Raw genomic sequence first — 16,866 nt, 5'->3', positions numbered from 1 at the left:
AAATGTTTTTAAGGCCCCTTCTCCCATACCAGAGGTGGGCAAACTATGGCCCACAGGCCACATCCGGCCTGCGGGACCATCCTGCCCGGCCCCCAAGCTACTGGCCCGGGAGGCTAGCCCCCGGCCCCTCCCCTGCTGTTCCCCTTCCCCTGCAGCCTCAGCTCGCTCGCTCCGCCGCTGGCACAATGCTCTGGGCAGCGGGACTGTGAGCTCCTGGGGCAGTGCAGCTGCAGAGCCCGGCCTGACCCGGTGCTCTGTGCTGCATGGTGATGACGGCAGCGGCGTGGCCCGGCTCCAGCTGGGCGGTGCGCCTGTAGTGCCGCCAGCCACCGGTGCTCCAGGCAGCGCGGTAAGGGGGCAGGGAGCAGGGGGGGTTGGACAGAGGGCAGGGGAGTTCGGGGTGGTGGTCAGGGAGTTGGGGTTGTGGATAGGGGTCAGGGCGGTCAGGGGGGAACTGGGTTGAATGGGGGCAGGGGTCCCGGGGGGGCAGTCAGGAAGGAGGGATGGTTGGATGGGGCATCAGGGGGCAGTCAGGAGCAGGGGTTCCGAGGACAGGGAGAAGGGGTGGTTGGATGGGGCAGGGGTCCCAGGGGCACCGTCAGGAATGAGAGGAGGGGTTGGATGGGGCAGCGGGGGTCCGGGGCGTTCAGGAGACAGGGAGCGGGGGTATGGATGGGGCAGGGGTCCCGGGGGGGCCGTCAGGGAACAGGGGATGTTGGATGGGGCAGAAGTCCCAGGGGGGGCAGATAGGAGGTGGGGGCCGGGCCACGTCCCCCTCCCTAACCGGCCCTCCATACAATTTATGAAACCCGATGCGGCCCTCAGGCCAAAAAGTTTGCCCACCCCTGTCCCATACACTACACTCCATTCCAATTATGACTTCTTTTCAGCCTCAACCTTCTATTCTCCTTGCCCCTCATCCTGACCACTCTCTAGCCCCTCTTCCAGCAGCCCCGTAACCTTCTGGTGATATACCATATGAGTGAGCTCTCTGTATTCTGTCCTCACCTTGCCATCTGCTCTAATTAAATCTGCTGAGCTTGGAGACTTCACTGGATCAGAGGTGCCTAGAATTCCATGCTTCCCATCCCCTTGCTGGGACACTAATGGAATGTTCTAGAATATATCAGGTCTAAAGACAGCACCCAGGCCTGGGGAGGTCAGATTTGCTTAACTCCAAGAGGGAACTTAGCAAAGGTGGCAGGCCTGGTGAGAATGGGAGGGAGGGAATTGGGTTGGATTAGACCTCCCCAAGATTTGAGGGAAAGATTCCAGCTAGAGCCTATTCTATCTGAGTTTGGACCTCACTCTGGTTATATCCTGGGCTCCACACAACACTCTTTTCCCCAGTGGTCCAGGGACCTTTTGCAGCCAACTAATAACTGAATGTTACTTTTCTCTTTGGCTTTTCCTCAGGATGAAGATGAGACGCCACAAGCTCTTTCTGACTCTGTGCATGGGTGGTCTCTGCCTCATCTCCGTCCTGCACTTCCTCAAGGCCCTCTCTTACGTCACCTTCCCCCGGGAGCTGGCTTCGCTTAGCCCCTACAGCTTCTTCTGGAACAATGCACCTGTCACGCCGCAGGTCAGCCCTGAGCCAGGAGGGCCGGAGTTTCTCCGCACGCCTCTATACTCCCATTCACCCCTGCTCCAGCCCCTGCCACCCAGCAGGGCCAGCGAGGAGCTGCACAAAGCTGAGTTTGTACTGCAGGAAGACACGTCAGAATATTTTGTCCATACCAAAGCTGGCGGCGTCTGCTTCAAGCCAGGCACCAGGATGTTGGAGAAGCCACCAGCAGGCCGGACGGACGAGAGAGAAGATGGTGCTGCTTCGGGGCACCCAGCTCGCAAGCCGCTGAGCAACAGCGGCACAAAGCGGCGCAAGTGGGTGGAGTGTGTGTGCCTGCCTGGCTGGCATGGCCCTAGCTGTGGGGTGCCCACTGTGGTCCAGTACTCAAACCTGCCCACCAAGGATCGGCTGGCACCACGTGATGTACCCCGGCGGGTCATCAATGCCATCAACATCAACCATGAGTTCGACCTCCTGGAAGCCCGTTTCCATGAGCTGGGTGATGTAGTGGACGCCTTTGTGGTCTGCGAGTCGAACTTCACGGCCTATGGCGAGGCGCGCCCACTAAAGTTCCGCGAGATGCTCCTCAATGGCTCCTTCGACTACATCCGCCACAAGGTGCTCTATGTCTTCCTGGACCACTTCCCTCCCGGTGGGCGCCAGGACGGCTGGATCGCCGATGACTACCTGCGCACCTTCCTGACGCGGGACGGCACCTCCCGCCTACGCAACCTGCGCCCGGACGACATCTTCATCATTGACGATGCGGACGAGATCCCGGCCCGCGATGGCGTGCTGTTCCTCAAGCTCTACGATGGCTGGACGGAGCCTTTTGCTTTCCACATGCGCAAGTCCCTCTATGGCTTCTTCTGGAAGCAGCCCGGCACCCTAGAGGTGGTTTCTGGCTGCACAGTGGGGATGCTGCATGCCGTCTACGCCACGGATGGGATCCGCCTCCGCCGCAGAGAGTACTATACTATGCCTGGCTTCCGGCAGTATGAGAACAGCACAGGCCACATTCTGGTGCAGTGGTCGCTGGGCAGCCCCCTCCATTTTGCTGGCTGGCACTGCTCCTGGTGTTTCACCCCAGAGGGCATCTACTTCAAATTGGTGTCAGCCCAGAACGGGGACTTCCCCCGCTGGGGTGACTACGAGGACAAGCGGGACCTCAACTACATCCGGGAACTGATCCGGACTGGTGGCTGGTTCGACGGCACCACCCAGGAGTACCCCCCTGCTGACCCCAAGGAACAAATGTATGCCCCAAAGTACCTGCTAAAGAACTACCAGCGGTTCCACTACCTGCTGGAGAATCCCTACCGGCGGGCGGAAGGGGCTGGATGAAGGGAGCGGGACTTGCATGGGAAATGGGAACATTAGAGCAAAGGGAAAGAGTGAGGTGTCTCTTTTATTTTCCTTCTTCATTTTGTTTCCAGCTGAGGTGCGTAGTTTCTCTGCATTCTCTGCCTTTCCAGGAGTGAGACTTGGGGTGGGATTCCCAGTCACACTAACGAGGGCCAGAGGGAAGGAGAGGAAATGGGAACTGGCCCTGCAGAAGGCAAAAAGACTATGGCACACCTCCTCAATCTTGCCTGCAGGGTGGAGAGATCTTATCCAGGGGGCAGATTTTCCTACACGAGGGTGGGCAGAGGGAGCAGCTGCCCCCACCGCGGAACAGGTTGCATGCACATGTGAGTCTGGACTTGTCAATGAGCATGTGAGTGGGCGGGCGAATGTATGATCATGTGCATGTGAGTGGATGTGTGTGTCACGCGTGTTCATGTGAGTTTGTGTGTACATGTGCAAAAGCATCTCTATAGGCATTTATTTTTTTACCTGGTATTCTTTAAAACATAGCCTCCCTCTACCAACCTCATGTCAATGCATCTCTCCTGGGCTCCACTCTTTGTCTAATGTGCTGCTGGTCCTGGAGCTTGCAGAAAAGGGAAGTGGGGTGGAACACAAGTGCTTGTACTTCTTCCCTACCCCCACCTCACTGTCGCGCTGCACCCCACACCTTAGCTCTGCCCACAAAGCCTCAGGCTGTGTCCCAGCAACCTGCTTTCGTCAGAGGAGCAAGCTGCAGGGGTCTTCACTAGGTTGATTGTGTGTTGTGTTCACAAGTGTGTGGATTAGTGTGTGCACGAGTGTTAATGTGCATGGATTTGGCAGATGTGTGGCAGAGTGCATGTGTGTGTGTGAGAGGGGTGGGAGAGTGGCAGGATTCAGAAGCTCTGCTATCTACTTAGGGGTTAAGGATATTCAGGGAACCCTCTACAAGCCTACTGGGTATAGGGGGAGGCTGGGAAGCTGTAGGCTCTGCGTGCCAGTGCTCCATAAATGGGCCTATTCAGAACCAGCTCTGGAGAAGGGGTAAGAATGGGGACAACCTTAGGGAGGCACTGCTGGCAATGTCTGTGGCAGGGAGCCTCCCTCCCCCATATAACAATACAGTACAAGTGCTGGTTAATCCTCTTCTCCCTGGAGTAAAAGGGAGGGGAAGGGGAAATCCCAACCCCCTACAGCCTAGCCCGGGTGTTGGGGCCAGTGGGATACAGACTGCATCGAGGCACAGCACCCGCCCCAGGGACACAGAGAATCCGCTGGGGAATTACTCCTGGAACGCTGCCGCCTTGTGGCTGGGAGGATGCGTGATCCAGACTCCTTGTCTGGACTGTGTGGAGAGTCATGCAATGAGGAGGGGAAGTGACAGAACTGGATTTAAGAGCCGAACCAATTGGAGCCAGCGAGCTAAGCTCTCCATCCCTGTTGCCCCTCCACCGGGTTTTTAATGACAGGGCTTGTTTCTTTCCTCGGCTCTCTTGGTTCTTTGGGGTGACAGCCACCTTCCCCCTCTCCCAGTTTGAGCAAATGGCTCCGTAGTGTGTATGGAGCCCAATCCGTAGCATGTAGCAGGGTGAAGCTATGTTATTCTTCCAGCTGAGAGAGTACGCTGAAGAGAGAAATGATGGAAACATGATTCCCCACCCTCTTGTTTGGAATAAGCATGGGGGGAGAAAAGGGAATGTTCCCTACAAGGTGCGATCATCCCCCACCAGCCAGGCCAGCTGTGCTGAAGAGAGGGGGCTTTCTTTGCCAGTGGGAGCGTAAATCACCCTGACGATCAGGACTCACCATCCTTGTTTTTTTGCCTGGATTCCCATTTCTGCTACTCTCTTTCCCCCCACCTTTGTGCTCCCTCCTCCGTCTGTCTGGGGGAAAGTGACAGGTCCTAGAGCTCAGTTCTAAGGTTGTGCCTTCCTCCTGATCCTATAAGTATTTCTAAGGTTCTTATGTTATCTTGGTATCTATTCCCCTAGCACTCTGAATTAACTAAATTCCTTTTTCCAGCAGCTGTGGGTCCAAAGTACACTTGAGATAGAACAACATAAAGCACCAAGATTGGAACCCCTTGGTTTTTGACTGATCTGAGTCATGTTTAATCTTATCTCACTCCTAGTCCCATGACAGGTGCTCGAAAGAGGCTAAACATCATTTCACTTTATTCACAACTGCTATCATCGCCCACTACTGTCTGCTCCCTGAGATCATTGAAGGCTGGCCCACGGAATGGGAGAAGGGGAGATTTCCACCCTCACCCCTGGGAGAAAGCTGTTGCTGTGCTGCCCAAGCTGAGCTTTATCTGCATGACCCATCAGCTAGGGTGTGAAGGAGGCGTGTTTCAGACAGAGGGGTGGCACCTCGCAGAGCGGGGTCTACAGGCCAGTCTGCCACAGAGAGTTCATGATTACGGTGAAGGAACCCGCATGACTTACAGGAACTGGAGGGTGATTGCAAAAAGAGGGGCATATGTTAGGGGAGAAGACTTTGCAGCAGTGGGTATAGACAGCTGGGCAGTACTACAATCCTAGGTGGAGGCAGAGGGAGAGCACCATGCATCACCACGAGGGCCTGGTGCAAGATATTGCAGAGAGGTATGGAGGGACCCAGCCATTGCTCATTTTCTTTCATTCTTGGAGAAAGAGTGAGAGCCCAGAACCTGCCCTCAGACCCTCTGCTTTGACTCCGCCTTTCCACAGAAACAACAAACAAACCAAAGTCCAGTCCCTGCTGACTGGAGGGGAGAGAGAGACACACACACTATATATCTTTGTCTGCAAACTCCATAATGCTGGGAGGTGGTCAGCTGCCTTGATGACACCATATAGCTAGAACTTGAGTCCCTTCCTTGCAGCACAGTTCTAGCCACTAATCTGGGGTGGATTTAGAACATCTGGTTAACACCAGCAATCTTGCTGGATAGGAAGCGATGTGGGATCAAGCAGACCACAATACATCCACAGTACTGTACCGCCTCCCCTGGCACAGCACCTTTTCCCCATTGTCCCCTCCCCTCTTCCATTCGATGGGCTCTCTGGGCTTCGCATTGCACTGTAGGGCGTGCTTGCCTTGTCTAGGGTTTTGCAGTTGCCTGTTGTGAATTTCTAATGCACCCATCGCTGCAGTAGCTAGGCCTGATCCAGCACAGAGATATGGCCTGCTTGTTCCCCTTCCCTCCCTTAATTCCTCACTGGCCCTCTTCCCTCTCTCTCTTTCAGTTCCCTTTTCTCACTAACAGCCACACTTCTCCCCCCCTCCCCCTCCCCGGTCCCCCAGGCATGAGGAACAGATTCCATTGTAACTCGGTAAGAATTGAGCTCCTCTGGGGACTCTTGAGAGGGCTCTCCGTCCCAAAGTCCCTCTCCCCGCCCCCTCCTCACTAGTTAGTTAGAAATGAAATTTGAAACAGGCTTCTGTGTTGAGGGACTTTCAGGAGAAATGTGTTCGGTTTTACTCTTCATTTTTGTAATTGTTCAGTTTAAAGCCAAACCAGTTTATATCTGTGGTATTTAACTTGCATGGCTAATCCTCTCTTGATTGGGTTTAGAGAAATTGACCTCTTGTGGATTTAACATCTTCCACTTCCATCATCCCTTGAAGGCAGCCGGGTGGGACTTTTGGGAACGGGCTCTTGCTGGTTGATTTCTCAGGCCAGCAATCTGCCCCAACCAGGCCCTGAAGGAATGGGAAGCAGAGGTTACATATGTAATTTGATCAGATAGCTGGATGGGTGCCTATAGGAGAGAGAGACAGATTAAGCTTGAACAAGGAGCAACACAAAAGTGCAGGGTCTCAAATTGTGGCAAGGGAGAAATGGGTGTGATGATAAGGATTGGTCCAGAGCCCTCATTCCCACAAACCATTGATATGAGCAGTCTGGCTTCTTTGATTGAGTCTTGATCTGGCACTGAAGATGCTGCAATGGAGTTTAGAAGGGAAAGCTTAAAAAACCCAAACCTGTATCTGGGACGTGGTTAATGACAAGAGGGAAGGGCTGGGACAGGATTTCACAGCTGTTATATGCTATTTGTTGCAGCAATCACAACTGAGAATGAGTAGTACAGCTCACTTCCTATTTGCGCACAAACTCTTAGACAGCTGCTGCTTCACTCATGGCTAAGTGTCTTTTCACCTTTAACCCCTCACTACCCTTCTTAATTTGAACACGGATGAGGCAGCCTCTGCAATTTTTGGGACTTACACTCTGCTGCGTGTCTGTTTCAGCCTGTTGTATTAATGTCCCCTGCTCCTTTGTAGTTTTCAAGGCTCTCTCACCCCATCCCCCCACATTAAGTCCTGAGAGGCGGACTCTTTCCAGGTTATTTATAAGTGGGGGTGTGGACATGGTGTTGGAGCAGGTGGGTCCCCCTTACTGGACTTATTGGCTTGAAGGGGCTTCTCCCTATCCCATCAGTGGAGCTGGTGGCAAACCTTGGTGATGCTCAGAGCCAGATTGAGTATGATATCCCTAGGGGAACAGGAGACAAAGAATCGGATTATTTTTACGGCTCTGTGTTTATTATGAAAAGGAAAACATCACAGTTCTCTACTTAGTGTTCTTTCCTCCAATATTTGCAGTATGTTCCTGGGGCTGAGGTATTCCCTAGAACTCCTGTTTGCCTCCAGCCAGGGGACACAGTGCAACGTATCATTTATATGCTGAGGGTGGCAAATGGAGAGGCTCTGATTCATCCCATTAATGGGGCAAGGCTGGTGGAGCTCAGAGCAGCATTTTTTCCAGTTATCCTCAAGCAAGGTATCCTCCTGAGACCATAGCTTCTTCTCACACCCTGGAACCACCCCACCTCATGTCCCTTTGTCACCCCCTTTCTTCATTGACTTTCATGGCTGCCGCAGATCTGCACTGTGAGAACCCTGGAGCTGGTCATTCCTGGTCCTGTTAGTAAACACTGGTTAGGAAGGCAGTGGACAAGGGAAAGGTCAGCCTGGATTTATAGACCTCTAAAACTGGGGAGGAGGGAGCAGAAGGGGAAGGGACCCCAAATCCTTTGGTCTTTGTGTTCAGAGTTCAAAAACAAACAAAAAAACTTCAATCTCTCTGAGAAGTTGGAGGAGCTCACCCTTAATGTGAAAATATAGGAGTATAAATGTGGGGTGGAAAAAAATGGGAGGGGTTTTAACCCCAACTGTCAAGAAAAGGGAGGAGAGTATAATGCAATACACATACACTGGGAATATCAGAGCTGCAACCAATGGTATAGAAAGGATGAATACAAGGCCAAAAGCCAAACTGAGAATTCAAACCACTGTCCATTCTCATTCCTGCAGGAATGATCAAGCAGTATCCTCTGTGGAGCAATGCACTAGCATTCCCATGGGACTGATGCTATCCAGGGAACTGACTTGTGGTGTTGCCCAGAGCGCCCTCTTTTGGCAAAGGAATGCGTGGACTTGCCAAAAAAAACAACAACCCTGTAATTTATAAACACCAGTAATAATTAATTTTTGTAAGGATTAATCAAATGTACATTCTGAAATCATTTTCTCTGTAAATGGTTGGATTTCATTTCACCCTTAAAGGGATACTTTAAAAGGAGATGATAAAAATAATAAAAAATTTACAAAGTATGATGGGAAACCAGATGGTGTCTGTGGCTGTCTTTATTTCAGCCCACATAGTCAGGAACCCATGGAAAAGAGGCAAAGAGGGTGCTGCCTCTGGCTGTGGCACATCTCTTCCATTCCTGAGTAACCCTGCACCACTTGGGGGCTTTAACACTAGAACCTTGGAATGCAGAAGCAATATTCTACCCAGTGACTTAAAGGAGCAACTGCTCTAGCTCAGCCAACAGAGGGTGCTCATGCACCCCACTGAGCAAGTCTGATATATTTCACCCAATAGAGCCCAGGGCAGTGTAGGCATAATCACATGGATGTTTTTTGGCAATTGTGAGCCAGGATTTCTGTCATGTCTGTAATAATATTGTTGGCTAGCAGTGTCCTTTTACACAATGAATGTTCTTTAGTGATAGCCCAAGGCCCCATAAATGTCTATAGGGCTAGGAGCCCCTCCTCCCTTAATCAGGCCTTGCAGCCCTTTGAGGGAACGGCTGTAAAAGGGTAGGTCTGATATATTTCCTTCACCCAGGGCAGTGGGTCCCCAACCCCTGTTCACCCCAGGATAGCCCGTACCCGAAAGAGTGGCTTCACTAGCTCATCCAGGTGTGGGAACTGCTACACTGTAAAAAAGTGTGACACGCTGTATTCCAACCAGTAAGGAGCAGTTGTAGCGCACACATGGCAGCCACACCATCCTTGTAGCATAGACACGCTGCCCCCAACATAGTTCAGTGATTGGAGGGACCTATTACTCCTGGGGGAATTCTGCACCAAAAAATTAAAACTTTTGCGTACATTTTAAAATTCTGCAAATGGTATTTGTCAAAATCACACTACATAATCACGCCAGTTTCAATTATTTTGATAATTTATTTCGAAATACCTGTCAGCAAGTATGGCTGTAACAATACAGACACAAAAATTCCCCCAGGAGTAGAGAGTTAAAGAAACCCCTATGACAACCCAGTTCCTGTTTCTCTGCCCCCTTCCCCCGCCCCGAGCCCAGCTGCAGGGCCCCCCTTGCCCAGATACCTGCTCGCCCTTCCCCCCCCCCCCCCCAGAGCCCAGGGAACCAGTGGGAGAAACAGCCTGATGCTCAGTCCCAGGCTTGCATGGAGTTTCCCATGTGCCACCCTCTTCTTCCCTCAGGGCATGCTGGGAACTGCAGCTGCCAGGAACCCTCTAGTTCCCTCTCCTTCCCTCCACCCCCCCGGCACCCCCTAGTGGTGGCTAGCAGCTCCACAGCCAATTTCTGTGGGGGGGGGGGAAGGAAATTCTGCACACACATTAATTTCTGCAAAATTCTGCACTGCACAGTGGTGCAGAACTCCCCCAGGAGTAACCTATTAAGCATCAAGCAGATCCATCCTATGGCATTGTTGTCGGCTCTCTTGCTTTTGCTGTGAGCAACAGGCTTTCATCCAGGGCAGGAGCCAGTCTGGAGATGACAGGTTTCAGGCCTCTTGCGAATTTCAGCTGTGCTCGGGGAGTACCCCTCTCATTGTCTGCCTGCTCCACCTTCCCACCTCCTGGGGTACAGCAGCCAATCACAGGCACAGCTTCCTCCCACTTCCCGCAGCCACCTGACTGCATTTTCACAGGAAAGGAGGAGAAGCAAAAAGCACTCAGCAGCTGGGGGTGGCTCTGTTCCCTCTTCTTCCTGCTCCTCTGTGCCTCACCCCTCCCTCCCTGAAACATCCCCACTGAGAAGGGAGCAAAGGGGGTGAAGAACCCTGAAGCTGCCCACCCCCAGTCTGGCTGGGGACAAGGGGACCCTGCTGCGGCTGCCTCTGCCCCAGGCCTGGGAGAGTAGGGGTGAGGAATCCCAGGAGGAGCAGAGGTGAGGCTGGGGAGGCTGAACTGATGGGGGATAGGGGCTGGGTGGGTAGAAATGATGGGGATGGGCAAACCTGATGATGGGGTAGAACTGATGTGTGGACTGTGGGGGACAGGATTGATTTGGAGGTTGGGAGCAGAATTAATTGCTACGCAGAGGAGATATGGGGGCAAGAGCTCCTGCAGCAGGGGCCAGTCACCTCTAATACACTAGGGAGAGTGGGCCACACACACACGCGCAATGAGCGGGGAGAGTTCAGAAATCAAAAGATAGACCAACGAAACCACAATAGAATTCTTGTTTAAAAATCTCATGATTTTGGGAGCAATCATGATTTCTGGGAGGTGGGGTCTGGACTCATGATTTTTTTTTTTTAAACTCCATGGCTGGCACCACTGCATTGCTGACGCTTATCAGCCCCCAGAGAAGTTGTTGGTTGATATAGATAGAAGTACAGTGTTCTTAGACATCCATTGGAATCCACCAGCTCACCTGCCAAATCAGCTAGCCCTAAAAATGGATGGTGCTGAGTGTCAGGCGCATACCTGGCTGTTGCTGACAATGAAAGAGGCAGGGGCTATGGCTGGATGAGTAGAAGGGCCACCGCCTGGGGTCCAGAAGCCTAAAGTGTGGGCCCAGACAGAGCCCCTGCAGCTGCAGATCTTGGTGGCAGTAGCAAATATTCAAACGAGAACTTTGAAGGCTAAAGATGAGAAAGGTTCCAGGTGCTCAGCAATTGAACAGGGTGTTTTGACCCTGGGATAGGTGAGCCTCATTCCAAAGGAACAGGTGACAGCCTCTACTGTCCTTAGAAAGGGAGCCTGGTCCTGATTATTTGAGGCAGGGGTTGAGACCTGCCCAGAACAGTAACCCAAGCCATCCTGGAGAAGCTGTACAGAGCCAAGTTCTCTTTTCATTATGAAGGACAGGTTGTGCTGGAATGGGCTTGCCCTGTGCCTGAGCCTTGGAAAGCGGTGTGGTTCTGGTGGTATCTGGCAAATTCTTCACAGTCCTTAAACATCAGTTGGAGATGGCATAAATCTCTCCCTGATCCATGCCCATATCAGCAGCAGGTTTCCACCAGAACAGGCCTGCCTCAAAGATTTAACAATCTGAATAGAGTAGATGGTATAAGTGAGTGTAGAACAAAACAGAGAAGAGGAAGGGGAAGACAAGGATGATAATACAGACAGGAACACAAGATTGGCCTATGTACAATCTGGAGGTTTCAAAGTTGTTTATTTGATTTAAACAAGATAAATGAACAAAAGATATTAATGAACGTCTAAAAGGCCACCAACTCTGTAAAGCCAATAAATGTAGTTGTAGATGGGAAAAGTGCTATGAAGGCACAACGTATTATTCATTATTTCTCATTTTTTGCCTCTTACCTTCTTTTTGATCAATTGTTACCATAAATATATTACTTATCTATTCCTGATCTTGGTCCTTTAGACATTTCTTTGGGGATATGAATTTCCCTCAACTCCAGGTCTGTAAATAAGTATTAAACTATTTACTAACTTTAAGCATAAGAAACAATTCTTTACTCTTGAGAATGTATTTATCTGGTTATAGGAGGGTCTGCTTCTGATCAAAAGCTCTAGGGAGCTTTACAAGTTACAATTCAGATCTTGATCATAAGGTTTTCCTCTGCCCTGTGACAATTCCATTATATGGACAAATGGAGCTCTCTATTTTCTACTAAGCAAGTTCTTCTAAGGATTGATAGTGGAAGGTGATCAGTGAGACCACCCACATGCTTAAATTTAGGCATGGATTTAAGTGCTTTGGTGGATCAGGACAAGAGTGCTCGCCACCTTGCAGACTTGAGCCATATTGGATTACTCTGGTAAAGCAAGTAAAGATTTCACTAGCTTATTTGAATCTCTGGTCATTTGCATGGAGAGTTACAGACAGATTATGTGCTTCTCAACTATATATATACATATATAATCATGCTATGGACACAAGGGCCAAATTAATCACTGGTGTAAATGGGCACCGCTCCAGTGGTTTCAACAAAGCTGTGCCCATTACCCCAGCAGAGAATCTGGCCCAATTACTTCATGGTTAATAGCATGGATAGAATTTATGACCCTAGAAAAAAGACATTATGTGGCTGTCAGATTGATCACTTACATAACTGTATTCAAGACTTTAGCATCCTTGTTTTGAAATATACTGACAGCCTGAGAAAGGGGCTTTAGGTGTAGGTGAAAGATAGTAATTTAGATAACCAATCTGTGCTGGAGTGAATATGGTTTTATGACTTTTTTTATAGTTGTCCTAAACTCTAGTTTTGGTAAAAATCCATGGTGTACGGAAAAACAGACAGGACAGGCGTTAAAGAGATGATCTATTTAATTCAATTATTACAGACAAAAATATGTAAACTTCTCTACTGAAGTGCATCGCTTCTCTCAGATTAAAAACTAATTTTCCATGTATTTTATATGTATTTGTGTATACACACACACACACGCATGCGCTTAATGGAATAAATTATGGCTATATTGCTCTCTAAGATTAATGATGAAGACATGGTAGACATAGGAATTGCCATGCCAGATCAGAACAATTGTCCACCTGGTCCAAACCTCCCTTTCTGATAGCGGCCAGCACCCAATACTTCAGATGAAGGTGCAAGAAATCCCATAGTGAACAATTATGGAAAAACCTCCCCATAGTGGAAGTTTCTGTCTATCTCTTCTCAGTCATAGTGTCATAGAGTTTGAGATCAGAAGGGACCACCAGATCATTCATTCTGACCCATATATCAGAAGCCACCCACATCACCCAGCTCTTGCACACTAAACCCAACTACTGAAATTATTACAGCCCACAAGAAACTAGACTATTATGTGTCACAGGCAGAGAGCAAGGTGCACCAGTGCCTGAGTCCCCCACAAAGGTAGGAAAATGATTATGTGAGATATACCCAGATAATCCTGGCAAGTGACCTGCACTCACACGGCTGCAGAGGAAGGTGAAAAACCCTCAAGGTCCCTGCCAATCTAACCTGGGGGGAAATTGCTTCTCGACCCCACATATGGTGATCAGTTAGAGCCTGAGCATGTGAGCAAGAACCAGCCAGTGGTTAGCTTATTCCCAAAAGTATAAGGGCTTATATCCCTCATGACTTTTTTTTTATCCTATGTAATGTAACTGTGGACGGTCTCATTATCCAATATCAATGTCCAATCCCAATTAGAATCCTACTAAACTCTTGGCCATATCCATATCTTTTGGCAGTGAGTTTCACAGGTTAATTATAGAATCATAGAAATGTAGGACTGGAACGGACTCAATAGGTCCCCTGCACTAAGGTAGGACTAAATATTATCTAGACTATCCCTGATAGGTATTTGTCTTAGCTGTTCTTAAAAACCTCTGACAGAGATTCCACAATCTCCCTAGGTAATTAGTTCTAGAGAGCTCAACTACCCTTACAGTTAGGAAGTTTTTCCTAATGTCTAACCTAAATAATCTTTGCTTCAGTTTAAGCCCATTGCTTCTTGTCCTGTCCTCGGTGGATAAGGAGCACAATTTATCACCCTCCTTTTTATAACAGCCTTCTATGTACTTGAAGATTATCATCTCCCCGTTGTGTTTTTTTCTCCAGACTAAACAAATCCAATTTTTTAATCCTTCCTTGTAGGTCATGTTTTCTAGGCCTTTATCAATTTTTGTTGCTCTCCTCTGGTCTTTCTCCAATTTGTCCACATCTTTCCTGAAGTGTGGCACCCAGAACTGGACACAATATTCCAACTGAGGCCTCATTTGTGCTGAGTAGAGTAAAGGAATTATTTCTTGTGTCTTGCTTACAACACTCCTGCTAATACATCCCAAAACGATGGGGTTTTTTTTTGGTTTTTTTTGCAACAGTATTACATTGTTGATTCATACTTAGTCTGTGGTCCACTATCATCTCCAGATCCTTTTCTGCAGCACTCCTTCCTAGGCTGTCATTTCCCATTTGTGTGACTGAGTATTCCTTCTTAAGTGTAGTATTTTGCATTTGTCCTTATTGATTTTAATCCTGTTTATTCCAGACCATTTCTCAAGTTTGTCAAGATCATTTTGAATTCTAATCCTGACCTCCAAAACGCTTGCAACCCCTCCCAGCTTAGTATTGTCCACAAACTTTAAGTGTACTCTCATTGCCATTATTCAAATCATTTATGGAGACATTGAATAGAACCAAATAAGAAAATTATGCCTTTTGTAAAACCCTTTTATCAGGTTGCTTTCCAGTTTCAATGAAGTCTCCCTGTTGAGAAAGGATTACTATGAGCACATAATTTACCTTCTTTATACCATTAATCATTCTGCATACCTCTGTCATCTCCCCTCTTATTTGTCTCTTCTCTACAAACAGTCTCAATTTTTTCAATTTCTCCTCCTGTGGAAGTCTTTTTATATATCTGAGCATTTTCACTGTCCACTTTCTATTCCTGCTATCTCTATTCAGAGGTAGAGTAACCACAGTGAGCATAGTATTGATTAAATTTTCAACATTATCTTCTATCCTGTTACTTATAAATCTTAATATGGATTGAACTTAAAGTAAATGATCATCATGAGGTCCAACAATCTTCCCACCTTAACAGGGGAAAAGAAAAAGAAACAAATGTACAGTATAATATTTTAGGCTAATGGAAATTTAGCATGACAGTTTGACAAATTAGATTTGATTGGGTCAAAAGTTCTCTTGTATATTTTTATTACCTCGAGTATAAGGTATTTTATTATAACCCTATGCCATTTTAATTTATCTATTACTTTAAGAACATTATGTGGATGTATATATGACTTATTTTTTAATTATATTTTTTTTATTATGTTTAGAGAACAGAGTTTTAACAATCCCTAAAATACAACTCAAGACCTGCTGCTCCAAAAAGCACAGGCCTCTACCTTGTGAGCTAGAAGAGACTTTCCGTGAGTGACCTTTTCAGGACTCATCTCCATGGTGAGCCAGCCAATAAAGGACAACCTGAAATCACACAGAGAACACTCTCGCTTACTTGCCCAGATCTATATTCAGTAGAGGGCAGTGGTGCACATAGGTCCCACTTCAGCCAAGTACTTAAATGCATGCTTAAGGCCTACTGAAGACAATGAGACTTAAGAAAGTGCCTACATGCTTTGCTGAGTCAAAGCCTTATGCACATAAGTAAAGCAGTGCTGGGGGGGGGGGGTATTTGCATGCATTTAGAGAGATGGAAAAGATTGTTGCTAAATTTTTTGTTTAACTTTTCCTTCCCCTACTGTACAGGGGTAGAGAGTGCTCTGCTTTCAGAAGCAATCTGTGTGAAAGGAATACAAAAAGCCATTTGGGACATGAACTCTGGAGCCTCATCTACACTACAGCAGCATTTTGGTGTAGCAAATGTAGGGTTGCTGTTGAACGTGAAACCATATTTTCTGTATTGGCATTTGTATATGTAAAGTATAGGAATATCCTAGAAGCATTTAAAGAAAAATATTAAATTGAGTGTTTTGTTCAATGGGAAGGTTTAAATGGGAAGTATGTTTCTAGACAGAACTACAGAAAGAGCTGTTAATTGTGACTCTCACTTGATGAGCAGGTCTAATTAACATAGTGCTTAAAACAGTAATGGCAGCTACTGGCTTGTGGACACTAGGGCTCCCAACATTGCTAACACCGGTGGAGCTGAATCAGTGTTAGGAATGGCTTGCAAAATTTCCCTAGTGTAGACAGAGCCGTAGGTACCTGGAGAACTAGTGAAGTTCTGACATTACAAAAGATAACAGGCTGAGGGGGGAATGGTTTTAAAGTCAGACTGTTTAAAATTACACATATTTACCTCTAATGCCGAACAAACATTTGGCTGAAAGGATTATTTTGTAAAAGCGTCAACACTCCTAGCCTTTCAGTTAAGGTTTGAGAGTTCACAATAAGCATATCTGGGAACCCCCAGAAGTTCTCCAGTGAAAACAAACCAACCCTGACTTAGTTACTGATATTTCTAATATTTAAAAAAGCAAGAAAAAAAATAAAAGCAAATAATCTTTATATATATATATATATATATATATATATATATATATATATATATTCAAAATAAGGGAAAAGGCAATTTAAAAAAATCTTTATTATAAACTGAGCATATATTTATATTGGATCCAAAGAGAGACAATAAACATGGAGCCCTCTCACACAATTTGTACAAAGTCACTTTTCAGAGCAGAACTGCACTTTTTTCAACACAAGCTAGAGCAAGACTTCAACAGCTGCAGCTGCAGTTTTGAAAGTACATATTGCACACATTGGGACTTGCCCAAGAGTAATTTCAGAACGGAACATACAAAAAAAGAACGTTGACCTTTTGCTGCCATCTTAACCACCAAAGCAACAAACACTCCCTTCCTTAACCACAAAGCATTAGAGGATCAAAAACTAAATCCACATGCAGATTTATGGCACCCTACCAGCACCCCACCCACACCTCAACAAACACCAAATTATAAAGGATCTGAATCTTAAGAATTTGCTAATCAAGTTGTTGTA

At 47.6% G+C, this 16,866-nt stretch overlaps 1 protein-coding gene across 1 annotated transcript in view; it reads left to right on the top strand.

Annotated features, from left to right (window-relative positions):
* The window catches only part of MGAT3 (mannosyl (beta-1,4-)-glycoprotein beta-1,4-N-acetylglucosaminyltransferase), a 35,949-nt gene extending 27,396 nt beyond the window's left edge, over positions 1–8,553 (top strand). Inside the window, exon 2 of the mRNA XM_024199630.3 lies at positions 1,417–8,553. Within this exon, the coding sequence (XP_024055398.2) occupies positions 1,418–2,914 (1,497 nt within the window). The 5' untranslated portion in view covers position 1,417 and the 3' untranslated portion in view covers positions 2,915–8,553. The remainder of the gene's footprint in view (positions 1–1,416) is intronic.
* The last annotated feature ends 8,313 nt before the right edge of the window (positions 8,554–16,866 follow it).

This window comes from Terrapene carolina, unplaced genomic scaffold, assembly GCF_002925995.2.
Source record: "Terrapene carolina triunguis isolate 2854851 unplaced genomic scaffold, T_m_triunguis-2.0 Scaffold247, whole genome shotgun sequence".
NCBI classification, from domain to species: Eukaryota; Metazoa; Chordata; order Testudines; family Emydidae; genus Terrapene; species Terrapene triunguis.
The sequence above is the reverse complement of the archived record's forward strand: the minus strand, read 5'-3'. Positions and strand labels throughout refer to the sequence as shown.